The sequence below is a fragment of the Dermacentor albipictus genome, chromosome 6, assembly GCF_038994185.2.
Source record: "Dermacentor albipictus isolate Rhodes 1998 colony chromosome 6, USDA_Dalb.pri_finalv2, whole genome shotgun sequence".
Lineage (NCBI taxonomy): Eukaryota > Metazoa > Arthropoda > Arachnida > Ixodida > Ixodidae > Dermacentor > Dermacentor albipictus.
The window spans coordinates 75,244,152-75,265,008 of record NC_091826.1 but is presented as its reverse complement, the minus strand read 5'-3'; the positions used below and the strand labels follow the sequence as shown (position 1 = coordinate 75,265,008).

The window sequence follows — 20,857 nt, the reverse complement described above, 5'->3', positions numbered from 1 at the left end:
CACTGTTGGTGAAACGGCAGCAGTCAACGCGAAAATGACAGCCACTGTTGGCAGCTTGCATGCAAACACACATTCATGTGGTGGCATTGTTTATTTTGGTTACCTGGCTCAGGCAAATATTGCGAATACGAGAAAAATTATCAAACATCATTACCTTAGTTAGGCCCAAAATACTCAGTCAGGTAACCATTAATAGCAGTAGTCGAGGGCACGCTTGAAAGGCACCATTAGCAGTCTGCACGTCAAAGCGCAGTCCAGTCATCGCCACTGTTGGTGAAACGGCAGCACTCAACGCGAAAATGACAGCCACTGTTGACAGCTTGCATGCAAACACACAGTCATGGTGTGGCATTGTTTATTTTGGTTATCTGGCCCAAGCAAGTAATGCGAATAGGAGAACAAATATCAAACGTCATTAGCTTAGTTAGGCCCAAAGTACTCAGTCGGGTAACTATTAGAAGCAGTAGTCGAGGGCACGCTTGAAAGGCACTATTAGCAGTCTGCACGTCAAAGCGCAGTCAAGCCGTCATCACTGTTGGTGAAACGGCAGCAGTCCACGCAAAAATGACAGCCACTGTTGGCAGCTTGTATGCAAACACACATTCATGTGGTGGCATTGCTTATTTTGGTTCCCTGGCCGAGGCAAGTAATGTGAATAAGAAAACAATTATCATACATCATTTGCTTAGTGAGGCCCAAAATACTCAGTCAGGTAACTAATAATAGCAGTTGTCGAGGGCACGCTTGAAAGGCACCATTAGCAGTCTGCACGTCAAAGCGCAGTCAGGTCGACACCACTGTGGGTGAAACAGCAGCAGTCAATGCGAAAATGACAGCCACTGTTGCCAGCTTCAGCAGGCAATGCGAAAATGACAGCCACTGTTGGCAGCTTGTATGCAAACACACATTCATGTGGTGGCATTGCTTATTTTGGTTGCCTGGCCGAGTCAAGTACTGTGAATAAGCGAACAATTATCAAACATCATTAGCTTTGCGAGGCCCAATATACTCAGTCAGGTAACTATTAATAGCAGTTGTCGAGGGCACGCTTGAAAGACACCATTAGCAGTCTGCACGTCAAAGCGCAGTCAAGTCATCGCCACTGTTGGTGAAACGGCAGCAGTCAACGCGAAAATGACAGCCACTGTTGGCAGCTTGCATGCAAACACGCATTCATGTTGTGGCATTGTTTATTTTGGTTACCTGGCCCAGGCAAGTAATGCGAATAGAACAATTATCAAACGTCATTAGCTTAGTTAGGCACAAAATACTCAGTCAGGTAACTATTAATTGCAGTAGTTGAGGGCACGCTTGAAAGGCACAATAGCAGTCTGCTTGTCAAAGCACAGTCAAGTCGTCGCCACTGTTGGTGAAGCAGCGGCAGTCAAAGCGAAAATGACTGCCACTGTTGGCATCTTGCATGCAAACACACATTCATGTGGTGGCATTGCTCATTTTTGTTATCTGGCGGAGGCAAGTGATATGAATAAGAGAACAATTATCAAACATCATTAGCTTATTGAGGCCCAAAATACTCAGCCAGGTAACTATTAATAGCAGTAGTCGAGGGCACGCTTGAAAGGCACCATTAGCAGTCTGCACGTCAAAGAGCAGTCAAGTCGTCACCACTGTTGGTGAAACGGCAGCAGTCAACGCGAAAATGACAGCCACTGTTGGCAGCTTGCATGCAAACACACATTCATGTGGTGGCATTGTTTATTTTGGTTACCTGGCTCAGGCAAATATTGCGAATACGAGAAAAATTATCAAACATCATTACCTTAGTTAGGCCCAAAATACTCAGTCAGGTAACCATTAATAGCAGTAGTCGAGGGCACGCTTGAAAGGCACCATTAGCAGTCTGCACGTCAAAGCGCAGTCCAGTCATCGCCACTGTTGGTGAAACGGCAGCAGTCAACGCGAAAATGACAGCCACTGTTGACAGCTTGCATGCAAACACACAGTCATGGTGTGGCATTGTTTATTTTGGTTATCTGGCCCAAGCAAGTAATGCGAATAGGAGAACAAATATCAAACATCATTAGCTTAGTTAGGCCCAAAGTACTCAGTCCGGTAACTATTAAAAGCAGTAGTCGAGGACACGCTTGAAAGGCACTATTAGCAGTCTGCACGTCAAAGCGCAGTCAAGTCGTCACCATTGTTGGTGAAACGGCAGCAGTCAACGCGAAAATAACAGCCACTGTTGCCAGTTTCAGCAGTCAACGCGAAAATGACAGCCACTGTTGGCAGCTTGTATGCAAACACACATTCATGTGGTGGCATTGCTTTTTTTGGTTACCTGGCCGAGGCAAGTAATGTGAATAAGAGAACAATTATCAAACATCGTTAGCTTAGTGAGGCCCAAAATACTCAGTCAGGTAACTATTAATAGCAGTTGTCGAGGGCACGCTTAAAAGGCACCATTAGCAGTCTGCACGTCAAAGCGCAATCAAGTCAGCACCACTGTTGGTGAAACGGCAGCAGTCAACGTGAAAATGACAGCCACTGTTGGCAGCTTGTATGCAAACACACATTCAGGTTGTGGCATTGGTTATTTCGGTTACCTGGCCGAGGCAAGTAATGCGAATAGGAGAAATTTATCAAACATCATTTGCTTAGTTAGGCCCAAAATACTCAGTCGGGTAACTATTAATAGCAATAGTCGAGGGCACGCTTGAAAGGCACCATTATGTTCGTCGAATCACTGTCATGTCACAGCCATTGTTGTATTTGTTTATCTGATGGCAAGTAACACCAATGTAAGCACCATTATTCAACCTGAATAGCTTTGCTAGCATTGTTTCTACTAAAAAATGCTGAGTGAAGTTGAATGTGTTTTATTGAGGCAATTTAATTCACAAGCCATCGGCATAGCGATCGACGGCCAGGTTCAGACAATGACATTTGTGAAGTAATAAATGGTGAAAGTTGCAAAAGCTATCAGTGCACTGCTTTGCTGGGCTCCATTTACTGAAGAATGTCTTTGCAACGACGAAAGCATCAGACAGGAGATGACATCCCACTGCACAATGTTATTCGTTTGAAATTTTTTGCCGTCATATGTGATGGGCAGTGAAACCATCCGTTTACTAAGACTGATTGCATGAAAAATGCAACAGCATAGCAAGGTGTAGTTTCACAATATGGCACCCTTTCATGTGCACTTCTGGTGAGCTGCCACATGCACTGATGCATAAACATGAACAGAGGTAAGAGGCAAAGTTGCTGTGCAACTCTCACGACGCCTTTAAGAAAATCTATCTCTTAACCTTTCTGCTTTCATAGGCGATCAAAATCTGTTTTGAGCAAGTTGGTTGATCATATTGCAGCAACAACACAAGAAGCGAGGACAGGAAACAGAGCGAATAGGCAGATTGAGAAGACGAGGTAGACCGGTGAGAAAGGCTTTAATGAGATGGAAGAGGCGAGCCCTGCCGTGTACATGAGTTAGTGCTTTGAATGAGATTGATTAATGAAAATGTGTAATGACTTTGCTGAAAGAAAACTAGCAAAAGCAAATGCTAATATAATATAAAAGGACAGATATAAGGGTAAGCGCAAACACGCATGGAAGCAGGCACGTGTTCACACACAAACGCGAGCACTAAGAAAAACTCCAATATAAAGAAATGTGGGAAATAGAAAAAAAATTGACAAACGCAAGAAAACATACATTTACAAACAGACGCGGGTAGAGGTATTATAGGAGCGGGTTCACAAGCTGCTGTGCCTACCTTTTCATATGTTTTCTTTTTTAACCGTTCTCTTAACACTGTCTTGGGCATTTTTAATTGCATTCGTGACATTAGTGCTCTCAGGCGCGTCCACATTTCACGACAGCGCTGAACGTCTTGACGTTATGCAATTATGATGTTCCCTAATTTCCCCCCACCGATAGAAGCGTCTTCAACCACGCAGTAACAACTTTTGAAGGAAAGGATAGATGTACGAAGCAGAAAATGCCGGTGTGATAGGGCTTATCTGTAAAGGTACTAAATATGAAAACGCGATAGGCAACACTTATGCTCAGTTCACTTCTGAGCACACGAACATCGCGTAGTACGACCACTTCTACACCCAGTAACGCTGCAACACATCGCACATACATATGACGATTTTTAGCTTGCAAACGGACTTCATAACAGCAAGAGCACAGCTCGAACGTCACGGTCACCACGGCGCATCGCAGCTGGCAAAACGGCTCACACGCAGTATAGCACACACAGAATGGCAGCGATAATGAGGCGATAAAAACTTATCGCTACTGACCGTATCGTTACTTCTGAAAGTTGCGAAGGGCTGGCGTTCACTACTCCGCGGCAACGATCCGCATACACAGAGCAGAAACCAAACGTGTACGCCGGGTGCGCCAATCGGACGCTACTTATTTCGCCACGCCTTGAACGTGTGTGCTGCTCAGAATGCACGTGTATTTGATGGAGTTCTCGTCTGCGATGCACACGCGAAGCATGGCACAAGAAATCACGAAGTCGATGGCTTCAAATGTTTCTTCTGACGCTCTCGTAAACACAACACACACTTCCTGCGCTCCGTCTGTTTCTGTTGGCGATCGCACGCACTGATGGGGTCTGGAAGGTTACACCGGCTTGCTGCTTTCGATGACTATCTCCGTGGGTGCCAGATAACTCTAGTAAAAATCACAAAAAGGAGAAAAAATAGACTGTTTCTGACGCGGCTGTAGCTTAGGCCTTACGTCCCCGCTTCGCTTCGCTTCGAGCACGCGCCATGTTTGCTGTGACGACAGCCGAACCATCTGCCTCGGACCAGCCAATGAGAGACGAGCAGGCGTGTGGATGGGAAAGTTGCGACCGCTCCTCGCTCACCAGTAGAGAGCCATCAGCACGCGGGCGGACGCGGGCGGAACGGATGGGCGCACTGACCATGTACGGGCCCTAAGGGGATTCCCCGGAAAGGTAGCTGACGAGTTCCTCGGGTTAAAGAAGTACCTTCCTCGAGATTTGTCTGAAGTTACGTCGCTGACGTCTGCCTCAAGACCAGCACCGGTGAATACGAATGGACGATTGGCATTCCTATCCATTCTGTACTGTACGTGTCCAACTCTTCTATATGGTTTGTCGTAAATAATTTTCCTTAGTTTTGTTAACACCCATCTTTATTGCATTGCGATCTGCCTAGCCGAAGTGTGCACGTGTGTAAGTAACCACCTTATTTGAAGAATCTGTTTTGTTGAGTTTAACATCTCCGGGATCCGACTCGGTCTTTGGACCACAACCGGCGTTCGCTGGCGCAACAGAAAGCCTCTTAATTGTCCGTGGTTTCGTGGGGTTAACTTCGTAAGCTGATAAGTCGACTTCAGAGTTTGGCCCGGTGTTGTTGCCTCTTTAAAATAAAAATGTGGGGTTTTACGTGCCAAAACCTCTCTCTGGTCGCGATTTCGCCTCCATCGAAATGCGGCCGCCACGGCCCGGATTCGATTCCGCGACCTCGTGTTTAGCAGCTCAACACCATAGCCACTAAGCAACCCCGGCGGGTGTTGGCGCCACGTTCACGGTGTGTGACAGCATATAAGATATAACTTTTATGACCATTCATTTACTCTGAAGCCCTTTTTATGCTTCTATAATTCGCGAGGTAATATTTCACTCAGTGTACTTCTTCATGTATTTTCCTTTCTTTGTCGTAATCACTACCCTTTTTAATGCCTTTAGCTTTGAAGGTATAATAGAAAAATAAAACCTTTAACACCCAACTCTGCTTGCGTGTAGGAATTCGAAAGCATTGTAGTCAATTTGGGGAAATGTTTTCGCTTAGGTGTTCATCCACATATCGTCGTCCACGATGTGAAGTAGCACGGCATTCCTCTTAGTGTTCCCTTGCTTCGTCTTCTGGGGCGTGCTTCCGTGAGCGACCACGTTTCGCAGATGCCACTGAGGTAGACGCTTGGGAGTCAACCCAGTAGACACATCACCGATAAAAAGTGCAAGTGACGCGCGGGTGGCAGTACGTGACGTGTGCAATGACGCACCTACTAGGCGCAGCTCATTTTATAAACTCATAATTTGGCGTCGAGAGTGCGTCGCAGTAGGCACAGCAGCGATGAAATCCGAAGAACAAGTGACTCATGGGAGGCAGTGACGGAGCTAGTGACGTGAAGTTTGTAATGACGCACTAGATAACCGTGGGGTCACCGTGGCGTCGCGGAAGCGTGCTCGTTTCGTGCACCGGAGGCTCTGGTTCGATTTCCATGCGCCACATTTTCCTTTCGATTCCATTAACTGGCTTTGTTTGCAGAAACCTGCCTTACAAATTCGGCGTTAATCCTAGCTTTTTTTATGTTTTCTTACTCGTCGCGTCGTCGATCGTTTTTGGTACCATTTTTCGGTCCCGCCGCCGACGTAAACGTAGAATTTTTGCGTGATGGGGCATATAATCCTTTCGCATTAATAAATTAATAACATACGTCACACTTGCGAGACTTGTTCTGGAATAGTGCAAGATAAATTGATTCCAATTCAAAAGGAATGATATCAACAAGCTTGAAAACGTGCAGCGCAAAACGGTTAAACTTACTTTAAATTGCTATCAGCGCCTTAATTTTCAGACGACTGTTCCGACATGCGTGATCACCGATACTCCGATGAGTAGATGAACTTATCGCCGAAAGTTTTATAAATAATACTGCACAGTTGCGAATGAACTGCACAAAATAACTTTAATCTAAGAAAACAAGACACAGACGTCCCACGTGCTTTCTGAATGCAAGGATATTCTTCTAGCAATACATTTCATTATTGTTTCTCTGGCTGAACGATAACAGAATGCAATGATTTCGATCGAAATAGCTTCGAACTGCACGCAATAAACGAATTGATAAAGCTGGTAAAGAAATCCGTGATAACTGTGTCTTTGTTCATACGTCCGAATGAGTTTGTAAGTGCATCGCATTTATGTTGCCGTTATCTATGTGAATGTGATGGCTTTTTTCGTTATGCTTTTTACGGCATGTTGTTCATCATTGTATTTATTTCTGTACAATTCAGTATGTTATTCGCCTTCATTGTAAGAGCTTCTATGATTGCGCTAGCGTTATTCAGTGCGCATGCTTTCCCTCTTTTTTTCTTTTTCTTTATTGCCCCTTCAGTGAAAAGTGATCTTGCTCCTGGCAATTATTGTTGTTTATTCAAACTTCAAACCTTCATAATAATGTAATAGCTGGAGCAAAAAGAAACATTGTTAGCATCTTTTTGCTAGATGTACAAAGGTTTTTTAGTGAATTCACCCGTAACAATAGCTGCGGATGAAACCACAACTGTGCAGTTAACTTGCAAGAGGTGAAGCATTATGCAGCGACCACACTAAAGCACTTAGTAAATTCCTGACAAAATTTCTTTTCACATATGTTCTTTCTTGCTTCGTTTACAGAGTAACCATGTATGAGATAAAACGTCTACTTCTGGCTGCAGTTTTTCTTAGCCTTCTCTGTAGCCCCAATGGAGTTAGAATTGAGAACGATGGGGGATACGTTGATGTTCTAGCGTCAATCCACGAAGACGTAAAAGAAAATGAGACTATCGTAACCAACCTTAAGGTACGTGTGAATTTTAAGTTTATTTTACGCTAGTCACATAAGATTGCGTTCATCTGTCTGCACTACACAACCGCCGTTCGATTAGAAATGGCAAGTTACTCTTGTTTGTCTTCTTAGTGTGTTCGCCCTTGTCTGATATTTATGTATCATTCCGATGGGACAGTCATTCAAGCAAATGCTGTTATGTTATTGTTCAGTGTTCTATTCCGTGACTGAAATCTGTTTATAAAGTGTCTGGGCAGAATATAAAAAAGAACACGCAAGAGACACGAGGGACCATTACAGAACTGCAGCCCGATTTCCTACGATATCATTTCTTTTCAAGTGTTCTGTTATTTTTTCCTTATATATTCTACAATCATTTCAAATTTCTCACAAAACTGTAGACTTGCCCCCTTAAATTAAAACTTTGTGTCTCCCATAATGCCCAGAAGATGCTCGCCCATATATGCATCTCATACTGGTTGCACACTCATTGCACCCCTTATATAAGCCGTGCAACATGATTATAACATATGCTAAGAAAGTTACTTTCCAAGAAAGAAACTTGGGTCAGTAATTTATAGGCGTCTTTTAGGTTCTTTTTTTGTACTTTGCCGCAAGGCAGCTGTCCTCATAATAAAGAAAAACGATTACTGAAGTCACAACAATTTGTGTTCGGTTAAGAGTATATATGGCAAACTGCAGCAGGCACAATGAATACACATCCCGTCGAGAGCGGAAACATTGAACTGAAACTGACAATACATTAAATAGGTGAAGAAAATAAGTTACCATAATTTCAAACTAGTAAGATATGCATATCAGCAAATGAAGAAATAAAAATAAAATAAATAAATTGTCATGGGAGTTACGAGAGCTCTGGTCTAGCCAGTTGCAGAAGAGGAAAAATACAAGTAGAATGCTGATGTTATATTAGACAAATCAGAGTAACTAGTGTTTCTAGCGCTCTCATTTACACTACAGGAAGACTTGTAGTTTGACTAGCTGGTGTTTACTTGTTAACTGATCGCAGCACGAAGGCACTATCGCAAAGAAGACACAAAGACACACGTCAAAGGTGGTAGCGAAAAGTTCATATAGTATTGCAAAGGCGCAGCCACCACCCACCTCGGGCATTCTACAGAAGGACCCGCCGTGGTTGCTCAGTGGCTATGGTGTTGGACTGCTGAGCACGAGGTCGCGGGATCGAATCCCGGCCACGGCGGCCGCATTTCGATGGGGGCGAAATGCGAAAACACCCGTGTGCTTAGATTTAGGTGCACGTTAAATAACCCCAGGTGGTCAAAATTTCCGGAGTCCTCCACTACGGCGTGCCTCATAATCAGAAAGTGGTTTTGGCGCGTAAAACCCCAAATATTATTATTCTACAGAAGGTGATTATCAAAAGGAGCAAGATCATTTGAACGATCTAAAAAAAGTATGCTCCGCATTAAACAAAACAACATAACTCTGACTTACACAAACACAACTTTTTTTTTTCTTTTATGTAAAATGCTTACAAAATCTTACGCACCGTTTTGTCTTTACTTCTGCCCAGGATCCTCACATTAAACCTTGACTAACAAGCTCAGTTTCATGCAGTGCGCTGAAAGATGCACAGTCATCATTCTTCAACTTATTGGTGTGCTCCACTATTCGACCATAGGCGCAGCATCTAGTTTGTTCTACAAAGGACTTTACGCAAGACAGCGCAATTTCATAAACCACCGCGGTGGCGCATCGCACGTAATGCTTGGCGTGATTTACTCGATAGCCGATCTTAGAGCTGCCATTCTGTGCGGACACAGCTGGACCAGGTTGTCGGGAGGGGAGAACCTGACACACTCTCCGTACCTGTTCGCTACTTTTTTGATCGAATGAGGGAGCGTCCTAATAACGTGAAGAAGGATTTTACTGCGCATTTTTCAGCGCACTGTAAAATCTGTTCGTGTTAGCCAAGAGTTCATGATGTGAAGATCCTGGGCAGAAGTGAAAAAAAAAACAGCACCTGAGCTATTGGAAGTGTTTAACATAAAAGAAAAAATAAGTGCTTGTGTGACCTAGACTTCGTGTTGTTTTTGCAACACGAAGCGTACCACCTTCAGCTGTTTCAAATGATCTTGTTACTTTTGATAATTACCCTTTGTAGTGAGCCCTAGGTGCCTGGGTGCAGCGCGTTTGGAACACTGTATCCCGCTGTCTTTCAAATAAAGTTCTCAGTAGCGCCTGTGACATACGTATTCTTTGTGATAGTGCTTTCGCGCTGCAATATGCCTTTAAGCTAATCCCATTTACACATTTATGTCTGTTCACTGGATTGTATGAATGTTCTGAATGAGATGGGATCCACCGCATTTTTTGCCTCAGAGAACGTGAAATTCCCCGTAGAACACGAAACTTTATTGAAATTGGCACTTGCCCGGTTACACTGATATGCGACAGGTATTCGACAGTTTCCGTACAATGCTCGCTTTATCTATGAAGTTCTGACCGTCCTGTTTTGTCGATATATTGTTTATGGCAGACTAACACTCCAGCATGAATGCAACTTTTCTTTTAGTGCATCTAAACTTTTGTTTACAGTCAGGACCGAAACAACCGCAGCGTTTTTACTGTTTGTCGCTTTAAAGACGTTGGCACATCATACAGGTGGGAGAAGAACAGGCTGTTAAATACGTGGTACACAGAGGACTGTGAATGCGGTTTTCTTTGTGAGCACTTAACGTATATAGTTTACTATGTTCCTGTGGTTACCCTCTGTGCCTCCTGGAGCGACTTGTTGCAAGACGCTCATCTTTAATAATATCCAGTTGCACTTCTGTTGAATATCGGTTAGGATTGCGAGCGTGGTTTAGCATTTTGTTATGAACACTATCGACTCATTTGTGTGTGTTTTAGGCATTGTATTCACTAGCACTAATCTTATTTCCAATTTACACATGTCCCGGTAGACATGGCTTAGGGCGTTATGGCACAACTTCGCTGAGTTAGTGTTACGTTAAAGGGAAACAGAAGAGTGTCGAATTCAATAAGACGCTCATATGCGAATGCGGGAACATTACAAACCATGCAGGTAAAATTTTGAGGGGGATTTTTCACTTAAGAGTGGCGTGAGCGTCGGCTAAAATTGCGCTGTCGCTCCGCCCCCCCCCCCCCCCCCCCCCCCCATCGAGTGTCGCGCGCTGCTGCTGACGCTGACGATGCGAGCGAAGACCGCAAACCGCGGCGTAGTGACGTCAGCACTGGTGTTTCGCTCCTTTGCAGTTTCCGCGACCATGCCTTACCGTGCTTCGTTTCTGCGTGCGTGCCGTCATAATCTGCTTCGCTCGTCCCTGTATTCAATTGTTTGTGTGTACACTCTAAGAACAGTTTACACCCTTTGGCTTGCCCCTTCTGCCACACAAAAATAATCGTCATCTGCCTTGATGCGTTTCCTTTCTTTATCGCTGCAAGCCCGGAACTTTCCAGTGACGAACGGCACGCGCGTTATCAGAAGAGGCACTCCAAAGCGCGTAAACTGTTCTATGCTGATAACGCGCGTGCCGTTCGTTACTGGAAAGTTCCGGGCTCGCAGCGAAAAGGAAAGGAAACGCATCAAGGCAGATGACGATTATTTTTGTGTGGCAGAAGGGGCAAGCCAAAGGGTGTGAACTGTTCTTAGAGTGTATGTAGAGTGGTAGTTGACATGCGCAGCACCAATTGAAGTGGTGGGCCGATCATGCCGATGTTCTGCGCAACCTACCGTTGCACGAACACCAGTGGCCGCGACGATGTTCCATTACTTCCCGCAAGACAAGAAGCTTTCAGCTAAGTGGGAGGCTGCTGTTAATCGAATTTCAGGCGCTAAAAAACAACAGTGCTGGGCTCTAACCACTTTCGTGACGACGATTACTACCAGAGTTTATCAATAATGCGTTAATGAGTGAGAGTACGACTTGCTGATAGCAGGATCCAAAGCCCCTTCTTACAAAGCAATTGTTTTTCAACAGCTCTCAAAAAGGCTCTCAGTGAAAGCGAAACATTGCGTGCGGTTATGCATGCAGACGCGCAGTCGGTCGCCGCGAACCCGTGCGATCACTGCATGCATTGAGGCTTCGTTCTCTTATGTGCAGTTTTGTTATACAGACCGCCCACTATAAGAACATATTAAACATATCTTGCGCTCGCGATTGCCAACCTGTCGCGCAAGCCGGTTCGGGAAACTCCATCTCGGCGACCGCGCGCAGTGGCTTTCACTGCACGTGTTCGGTAAAGAGATGGCGTCTGTAAACGATTCTGAGCTTTCAGTTTGGCGAAGATTATTATTTCGACAGTAATAAAGTTCCCTCATTTGGAGAGTACTTACCGAAATGTACAGGAGGGCTGCCGCGTGCTGTTTTTATTAGGCGCTGCACGCCAAACCTATGAGGAGCGCACTGCGTGATCCCTCATACTACGCAAGGGAGGCACTTCTGACAAATGGCGACTCCGTAAGTCCTCGCCCCCAACAGGGCTATGCGTAAGCTCGCCCTCGCCCTTCCAATCTTTCACTCTTTCACATTTTTCCGGGGGGAAGGGGCGCGGGTTGCTCGGTCAAGTTGGTTGGCCCCGGTTGGCAGCTGTGTAGGTAGGCGCCTTTCTTTAAATTTCGAACACTCGCAGAGCATGCTCTCCACTTTGTGGCTTTGATGCATTTACCCGCTACCCTTGTTGACCCTTGGAGTACGTGGCGTCCCTTCTTTGACTCGGAAAGTGGATCCAGCCTCGTCGATTCCTGCGTTTCGCAGACAAAAAAAAAGGTGAGTACCGCATGAAATCTCCTTATTTCTGAGAATTGTTACCACAAAATGTCGTTTGCAATGGCATGTCATGTATGTGCGACACGCTCGAAAGGCATACTGTGAACTTGCCGCGGTGTAAAGTTTAACGTGAAGACATGTAGTTTCAGAGATAAATTAATGCCTTTTTTCCACTTTGTAACTATTTCTCGAGTTTTCATTTACAGGGTCCTGAATACTTGGTTGCGCGTGTTTAAATAAAAGATTTTGCGCTTACCGCTGCACTGGCGGCAGCAGCAGGAAGGAGCTGCTGCCGCGTAAGCAGCCAATTCCAAGTTGCCGTTTCGTCTGCGAAGCAGCTCCCCCCTGCTGCTGCCGGCAGGCGGCGACACAAGTCTGTGCCAGGGTCGGCTTTTCAGACTCTATTCTTCCCATAGGCGAAAACAGATTCTCATATTTTTCTTAAAAAACAGACGACTAATCGTGCCAAGTGCCACATAAACGAAGTCGACAACAATATGCGATCGTTCGGCAAAACGTGAGCAAGAACGGTGCAGCGGTGAGCGTAATATCTATTTTTGAACACGTGAAAACAAATATTCAGCACCCTGTATTTCTCCGTGATTCTCATACGGGTACGAGGGATAGTGCTACACTGATAAATTTTATTTCCTATTTATATTGCAGTAATCCATGGCCTGTGGAATATGTTCGGAAGACTTATTGTCCCTGCATACAGAGGGATATTAGGGAGCTAATTATTCATGGCAGGCTTATCACAGCGGGTGCTGTACGCATCCCGAAACTTTCAGGATTCAACCAATGTCGCTCGTTTGGCACCATACAACTGCATTGCTTGATCTTCCACTGACCCGTCATGTACGAATTTACTACCACGTATGCGATCACGCATACTCGTGGAGCTGAACCAATTTGTTTGCTTATATATTTATTATTCAATACCTGGGTGACGTGGTAGTGTCGTTCAAAAATATTCCTGCCTCGAACGTGGTTCCCCTTCGTGTTTGCGCTAATTCACGCGCTTGCTGTTACGGCAACGTGTTTCGTTTCAACTCGTATTGTGCCGGTTGCGTGTGAGACACCTGTTTTATTCTGACTCTATACTGCGCATTCGGTCGAGCTACAATCACTCTTCGAATCGAGTGACGGCTGGTTTGCACTACTAAAATATTGCGGCCTTCATGGCGGACTGGTCATGGTTGCATTTCCTCCAGGGAGCACGATGGGAGCACGCCACTTTACGCATGATCTTCTTTGGCGCCACCCATTTGACGCACAAATTGTGCTTGGCCTACCTTAATTCGCATCGATGTTCATACAACAAGTCATGAATCCATTTTCTTAATCTCGTGGGCTGAAGGTAACGAAACGTTAGGCGAACTCGTAAATAAGGAAATCAGTATATGGTGTTTTACAATACAGAATCACGATATTATTTCAGGGTACGCATTAGTGGGAGACATTTTGACCACCTGGGGCTCTCTAACGGGCACTCAATGCACACCACACCGACGTTTTGGATTTCGCCCCCTTTCAAATGCGGTCGTCGTGGCCGGGATTTCATCGTGCGTGTTCTTGGCGACCTCGTAGTAAGGTCAGTTGCAAGTCTGCTGTCCTGAAAACCGGCTTTTTTTGGTGCGTTCAACTCTGCTGACGCCAAGCCTGCACGCTGCGCCAGACATACATACTAACAGTGAGGTGCCGGCATGGAAAGTCTCTTACCTAATATAGGGTTCGTTATTTATTTAATCAATACCAGAGTTATTAAAATTCATTTGTGGCATATACACAATTTTAATTCATGAGCTCAATTACTTTGTGCTGGACATTGTTTGCGTGAGAAATGAAAATAGATACTTGACTATTTAAAAGCCGGCAAGCCCCAGGCCCTGTAGGAATCGTTGTTATGCGAAGCAGTGTGCGGGAAGCCAACTAAGTTAAACAAACAAGAATGAGAGCACCAAGACGTAGGCGGCTGTTTCATGACCTAGATGACACGCATGTCATGACCTATCATTCATGTTTTTCATACTCTTATACTATGCCAATTGTGGTACATGCCACGTTAACGAAACGACTATGAAAGCACCAATACGTAGACAGCTGTTTCATGAACTACATGACACACGTCATTACCTCTCATCCATGTTCATCGTACTCTCTTGTCATATTATGTCAAATTTGGCACCTACCAATTTAGCAAAACGACCATGAGGGCACCAGGACGTAGGCGACTGTTTCATAACCTGCAGGACACAATGTCATAATATTCATATTGAATGACCCATCATATATGATCGCCATACACTCTTTCGTACTATGCCAATTCGGGCACGTACCAAGGTAAGGAAATGACCATGAGAGCTGCAAGACAATGGCGGCTAGATCAACAGATACTGTCAAAGTGGCAAATGTTCGCCAAGAAATGCCTAAAATTTAATGATTTCTGATTACATTTAATTTGCTTTCCTTTTATACTCTTGTATCTTCAACACTATTTAAGGAGGGAAGGTGTTTAAGGTCGGAAGTCGGCGCCCCTTGATGATTCGAGTGCACGGTGGCAGCGCGAAGGAAGAGCCGTTGTCCGATAATGTGATGCTTTATTCAAACGTCGAGGTGTCTGTCCGAGTCTTGCATAATTTAATATAGACGCCACCCCATTTAATTCCAGCGCCCCAAACTCCGCTGTCTCCACACAACCAAACATGACTTTTTAAGCCCTCAGTTGCACAAAGGAGTCGCAAACCAGCCAGTTACACATGCGAGTTCACATCACTGTAACCAATAACACAACAGCCTTCGTACTGCACATGCCATTGGTGGAAAGAGTGCCACTCCCCACAGCACGCCAGGGGATAGGATTTTTCAAACACGTGCATCTCCCCACTCCCCTATGTTAGGCTGCGAGTATCGGCCTTAGACGTTCTCTCATTTTCACCTGCAAGCGGCCGCCACGCAAGCTGCGAAAATGCTTTCATGAAACCACGGCTTATTGACTGCATGTCTGCCGGACAGTGGGCTGCCCTGCCATTACTGAGAAAACTCTGTCTCTCGTGCAGCTGTGGGCCGGTTCACTTGAAATCCAAACACCGTAAATGGGACCCGATGGCGATCGCACACAAATGCATCCATCAGTCTTAGCCGGCTACGTGGTACTAAAGCTACCGCACATTTCACAGGCATTCTCTGAAGGCGCACACGGATGCCAAACATTGACAGTCAATTGAACCGGCTCGGCAGTGTCGCGTCGCCCAATTACCCGTGACCAAGACGGTCGATGGAACATGTGGGAAGCGCATGGGCATTAGCGTTGGCGGTGACTTCAAGCACTCCCTACCTTTTACCTTCATGCCCGTCTCTCCGAACGCTCCCCTTCGGCTAGGACCGTTTCCCCTTTTGTTCCGAGCGAGGGTGCAGATCTACAAGTTTTCCCGCTCAGTTTAATTCTAACGCCATTGAAAATAATCAAGGTGCCCGCCAATTTAATCTGAGCGCCAGCATTTTTAATCAAAGTGCCAATAATTTATTACAGACGCCACCACATTTAATCCCAGCGCCATCCGAAATAATCCGCGTGCCAACTCATTTAATCCTTGCGCTAGCCATTTTAATCCGAATGCCACACATTTTAATCCCAGTGCCAGTCAATTTAATCCTGTTAGAAATTCATTGAGAAACAAATATTCTTGCAGAAGAGGTCATAACAGGCATCATGAATGCCGTCTATTCATTTATGTGATCATTATATTGGCGTCAGCACTATAGGAGCAAAGCTGCCACGCTACCGGTGCGGCCATGGCTGCTTGAGAAACACTCCCGTGTGTTATACCGCTCGCTCCTTTCCTACTTTTCGAGCCGCATTTCCGAGTGACAATAGTGACCCACACAAGTGAGTCAGAATCGTGACGGACATTACGCGAATGGGGTTGCGATCATGACATGCGATTTCCTTCCCAATCGTCATGCATATCGATCGACATCATTCGCAAGGGTAAAAACTTGCTCGCCATTACTCAGGCACTTGACATGATCACTAAGCGATTCAATATAGCTCATTAGGCTTGTGTCCTGCATACACTTTTATGCTTCCAACATACATATCAAGCGAAATGGTTCTCAGAATGTAACAGCTTATTCTTGAGCGACATGACTAGGTTACTAGTTACCTCGACGTCACTGCCGTCGCACATCTTCTAACCTGCTATTAACATATCGAAGGAAATCGCTTTCAAAGCTTAAAAACCTGCTCTCTATCATTGACTCAAGTGACGTGTTCACTAGTGCCTCTCGTGACGTCACCACGCTTCTCACGCATGCAGTTTCCTAAAATGCCGGCATGTTTATCAAACGAAGTGCATGGTTGGGTGAGAACCATGGTGGCATCATGTGAGTCACTAGCGATCACCTCATTGGCTGCGGGATAGTGAGCCGGTTATTAACCTTTATAAGCCACTCCATTTTATATGCATGCTGGCAGTTTAGGATAGTGCATACGTGAGAAGCATGGTGACGTCACGAGGCTTATTAGTGATCACGTCACTGGAGTCAAAGATAGGGAGCAGGTTTTTAAGCTTTGAAAGCGATTTCCTTCTATATGTTAGTAGGCAGGTTAGAAGACGTGCGATGGCGGTGACGTCGGGTAGGTCACTAGTGACCTAGTCATGTCACTCAAGAATAAGCTGTTACATTCTGAGAACCATTTCGTTTGATATGCATGTTGGAAGCATAAGAGTGTATGCAAGACAAAAGCTTAATGAGCTATATTGAATCGCTTAGTGATCGTGTCAACTGCGAACGATGTCGATCGATATGCATGATGATAGGGAAGGAAATCGCATGTCATGATCGCAAGCCCATTCGCGTAATGTCCGTCACGATTCTGACTCACTTATGTGGGTCACTCTTGTCACACGGAAATGCGACTCGAAAAGGAGGAAATGAGCGAGCGGTATAACACATGGGAGTGTTTCTGAAGCAGCCATGACGGCACCGGTAGCGTGGCAGCTTTGCTCCTATAGTGCTGACGCCAATATAATGATCACATAAATGAATAGACGGCATTCATCATGCCTGTTACGACCTCTTCTGCAAGAATATTTGTTTCTCAATGAATTATTAACAGGATTAAATTGACTGGCACCGGGATTAAAATGTGTGCCATTTGGAATAAAATAGCTGGCGCGGGGATCAAATGAGTTTGGCACGCGGATTAATTCGGATGGCGCTGGAATTAAATATGGTGGCGTCTGGATTAAATTATTGACACTTCGATTAAACAGGCCGCCATTGGAATATGAACCTGGCAACGTTTAACGCTAGAACGTTATCTAGTGAGGCGAGTCTAGCAGTGCTATTGGAGGAATTAGAGGGCAGTAAATGTGATATAATAGGGCTTAGTGAAGCTAGAAGGCCAAAAGAAGCATATACAGTGCTAAAAAGCGGGCACGTCCTATGCTACCGGGGCTTAGCGGAGAGAAGAGAACTAGGAGTCGGATTCCTGATTAATAAAAATATAGCTGGTAACATACAGGGATTCTATAGCATTAACGAGAGGGTGGCATGTCTTGTTGTGAAACTTAATAAGAGGTACAAAATGAAGATTGTACAGGTCTACGCCCCTACATCCAGTCATGATGAACAGGAAGTCGAAAGCTTCTATGAAGAAGTGGAATCGGCGATGGGTAGAGTAAAAATTAATACACTATACTAATGGGCAACTTTAGTGCCAAGGTAGGCAAGAAGCATGCTGCAGACAAGGCAGTGGGGGAATACGGCATTGGCACTAGGAATAGCAAGGGAGAGCTATTAGTAGAGTTTGAGGAACAGAATAATATGAGGATAATGAATACCTTCCTCCGCAAGCGGGATAGCCGAAAGTGGACGTGGCGGAGCCCGCAGGGCGAGACTAGAAATGAAATAGACTTCATACTCTGCGCTAGCCCCGGCATCATACAAGATGTGGACGTGCTCGGCAAGGTGCGCTGCAGGGACCATAGGATGGTAAGAACTCGAATTAGCCTACACCTGAGGAGGGAACGGAAGAAACTAGTACATAAGAAGCCGAATAATGCGTTAGCGGTAAGAGGGAAAATAGAGGAGTTCAAGATCAAGCTACAGAACAGGTATGCGGCTTTAAATCAGGAAGAGGACCTTAGTGCTGAAGCAATGAACCACAATCATGTGGCCATCATTAAGGAGTGTGCAATGGAAGTTGGTGGTAACTCCGTTAGGCAGGATACCAGCAAAGTATTGCAGGAGACGAAAGATCTGATCAAGAAACGCCAATGTATGAAAGCCTCTAACCCTACAGCTAGAATAGAACTGGCAGAACTTTCGAAGGTAATCAACAAGCGTAAGACAGCTGACATAAGGAAGTATAATATCGATAGAATTGAACATGCTCTCAGGAACGCAGGAAGCCTAAAAACAGTGAAGAAAAAACTAGGAATTGGCAAGAATCAGATGTATGCGTTAAGAGACAAAGCCGGCAATATAATTACTAGTATGGATGAGATAGTTCAAATGGCTGAGGAGTTCTATAGAGATTTATATAGTACCAGTGGCACCCACGACGATAGTGGAAGAGAAAATAGACTAGAGGAATTCGAAATTCCATAGGTACCGCCGGAAAAAGTAAAGAAAGCATGGGAGATATGCAAAGGGGGAAGGCAGCTGCGGAGGATCTGGTAACAGCAGATTTGTTGATGGATGGTGGACAGATTGTTCTTTTGAAACTGGCCACCCTGTATACGCAGTGCCTCATGACCTCGAGCGTACCGGAATCTTGGAAGAACGCTAACATAATCCTAATCCATAAGAAAGGGGACGCCAAAGACTTGAAAAATTATAGACCGAGCAGCTTACTGTCTATTGCCTACAAGCTCTTTACTAAGGTAATCGCAAATAGAATCAGGAACACCTTAGACTTCTGTCAACCAAAGGACCAGGCAGGATTCCGTAAAGTGTCACGTGGTAGTGACGGTGAAGAAAGAAGCAATAACACAGTAGCAATACTGTGAACGAGAAAACTAACTTTTATTGGGCGAACCTGTGCCCACAAAAACAGGCTACACTTATAGCACAACGATAGCGGCGAACACGGTCGGCGATCGTCGGAAAAACTGATCAGCGGGTCAAGCGCGTCGGCTTTTATAGATCAGTCGTCGAATGTTCCAGATTACCTGATGGGACCCGCGTGTCTTCCACAAAGTTCTACACCATTCATGTCACGCGATGAAATCTGATAACACAAGGTTCGGCGACAACAGACACGCGGATAGAAGCATCGGTAACTTTCCAGAAACTTCGGATACATGCAAGCGCGTCCCGCGCTGCGCGATAAGATTTGTTAGGCGGTGAAACCTGGTCGCCCGATAAATATGAATACACGTGTCAATACCCCCCTCTTAAAAAGCATCGTCCCGATGCTACAAAGAGAGCGAAACACAAAGGGACACTTATTAAACATAAGTAACAGAACAACGAAAAGAAATAAAGTCCAAAGGTCAGTTACGCGAAGTACGAAAGTTCGTCAACGCTGGTGGTACGGCTTGAGCCGCACAACGTGGACAATTTCAGGTCGTGAGCGGCGCCGCTGTGACAGCGAAATGCCGTCTGGCACGACCTCATAGTCCAGTGCACCAATACGTCGGATGATCTTGTACGGTCCAAAATAGCGACGCAAAAGCTTCTCGCTCAGTCCTCGTCGGCGTATAGGGGTCCATACCCAAACACGGTCGCCGGGCTGGTACTCGACGAAGCGTCGTCGGAGATTGTAGTGTCGGCTGTCGGTCCTCTGCTGGTTTTTGATTCGCAGGCGGGCGAGCTGTCTGGCTTCTTCGGCGCGCTGGAGATAGGTAGCGACGTCAAGATTCTCTTCGTCCGTTACGTGCGGCAGCATGGCGTCGAGCGTCGTCGTCGGGTTCCTGCCGTAAACCAACTTGAACGGCGTGATCTGTGTTGTTTCTTGCACCGCCGTGTTATAAGCGAATGTTACGTACGGCAGGACGGCATCCCAGGTATTGTGTTCGACGTCGACGTACATCGCTAGCATGTCGGCGAGGGTCTTATTCAGCCGCTCCGTAAGACCATTCGTCTGCGGGTGGTAAGCCGTTGTCCTCCTGTGCCTTGTCTGACTGTATTTCAGAATGGCCTGGGTGAGCTCCGCTGTAAAGGCCGTTCCTCGGTCGGTGATGAGGACTTCTGGGGCGCCATGTCGCAGCAGGATGTTTTCGATAAAGAATTTCGCCACTTCGGCTGCACTACCTTTTGGCAGTGCTTTTGTTTCAGCGAAGCGGGTGAGGTAGTCCGTCGCCACGACGATCCACTTATTTCCGGTTATTGATGTCGGAAAGGGTCCCAGCAAGTCCATCCCGATCTGCTGGAATGGTCGGCAAGGGGGCTCGATTGGCTGTAGTAATCCAGCTGGCCTTGTCGGCGGTGTCTTGCGTCGCTGACAGTCTCGGCATGTTCTGACATAACGGGCGACGTCGGTGGTCAGGCGCGGCCAATAATACTTTTCTTGTAT

The 20,857-nt window shown here is 45.7% G+C and overlaps 1 protein-coding gene across 2 annotated transcripts in view; it reads left to right on the top strand.

Annotated features, from left to right (window-relative positions):
• LOC135897124 (calcium-activated chloride channel regulator 1-like) overlaps positions 1–20,857 on the top strand; it is a 594,363-nt gene that overhangs the window by 101,226 nt on the left and 472,280 nt on the right. For both annotated transcript variants that reach the window (XM_065425694.2, XM_065425692.2), the window contains exon 4: positions 7,405–7,570. In XM_065425694.2, coding sequence (XP_065281766.2) covers positions 7,412–7,570 — 159 coding nt within the window. In that variant the 5' untranslated portion in view covers positions 7,405–7,411. The remainder of the gene's footprint in view (positions 1–7,404; positions 7,571–20,857) is intronic.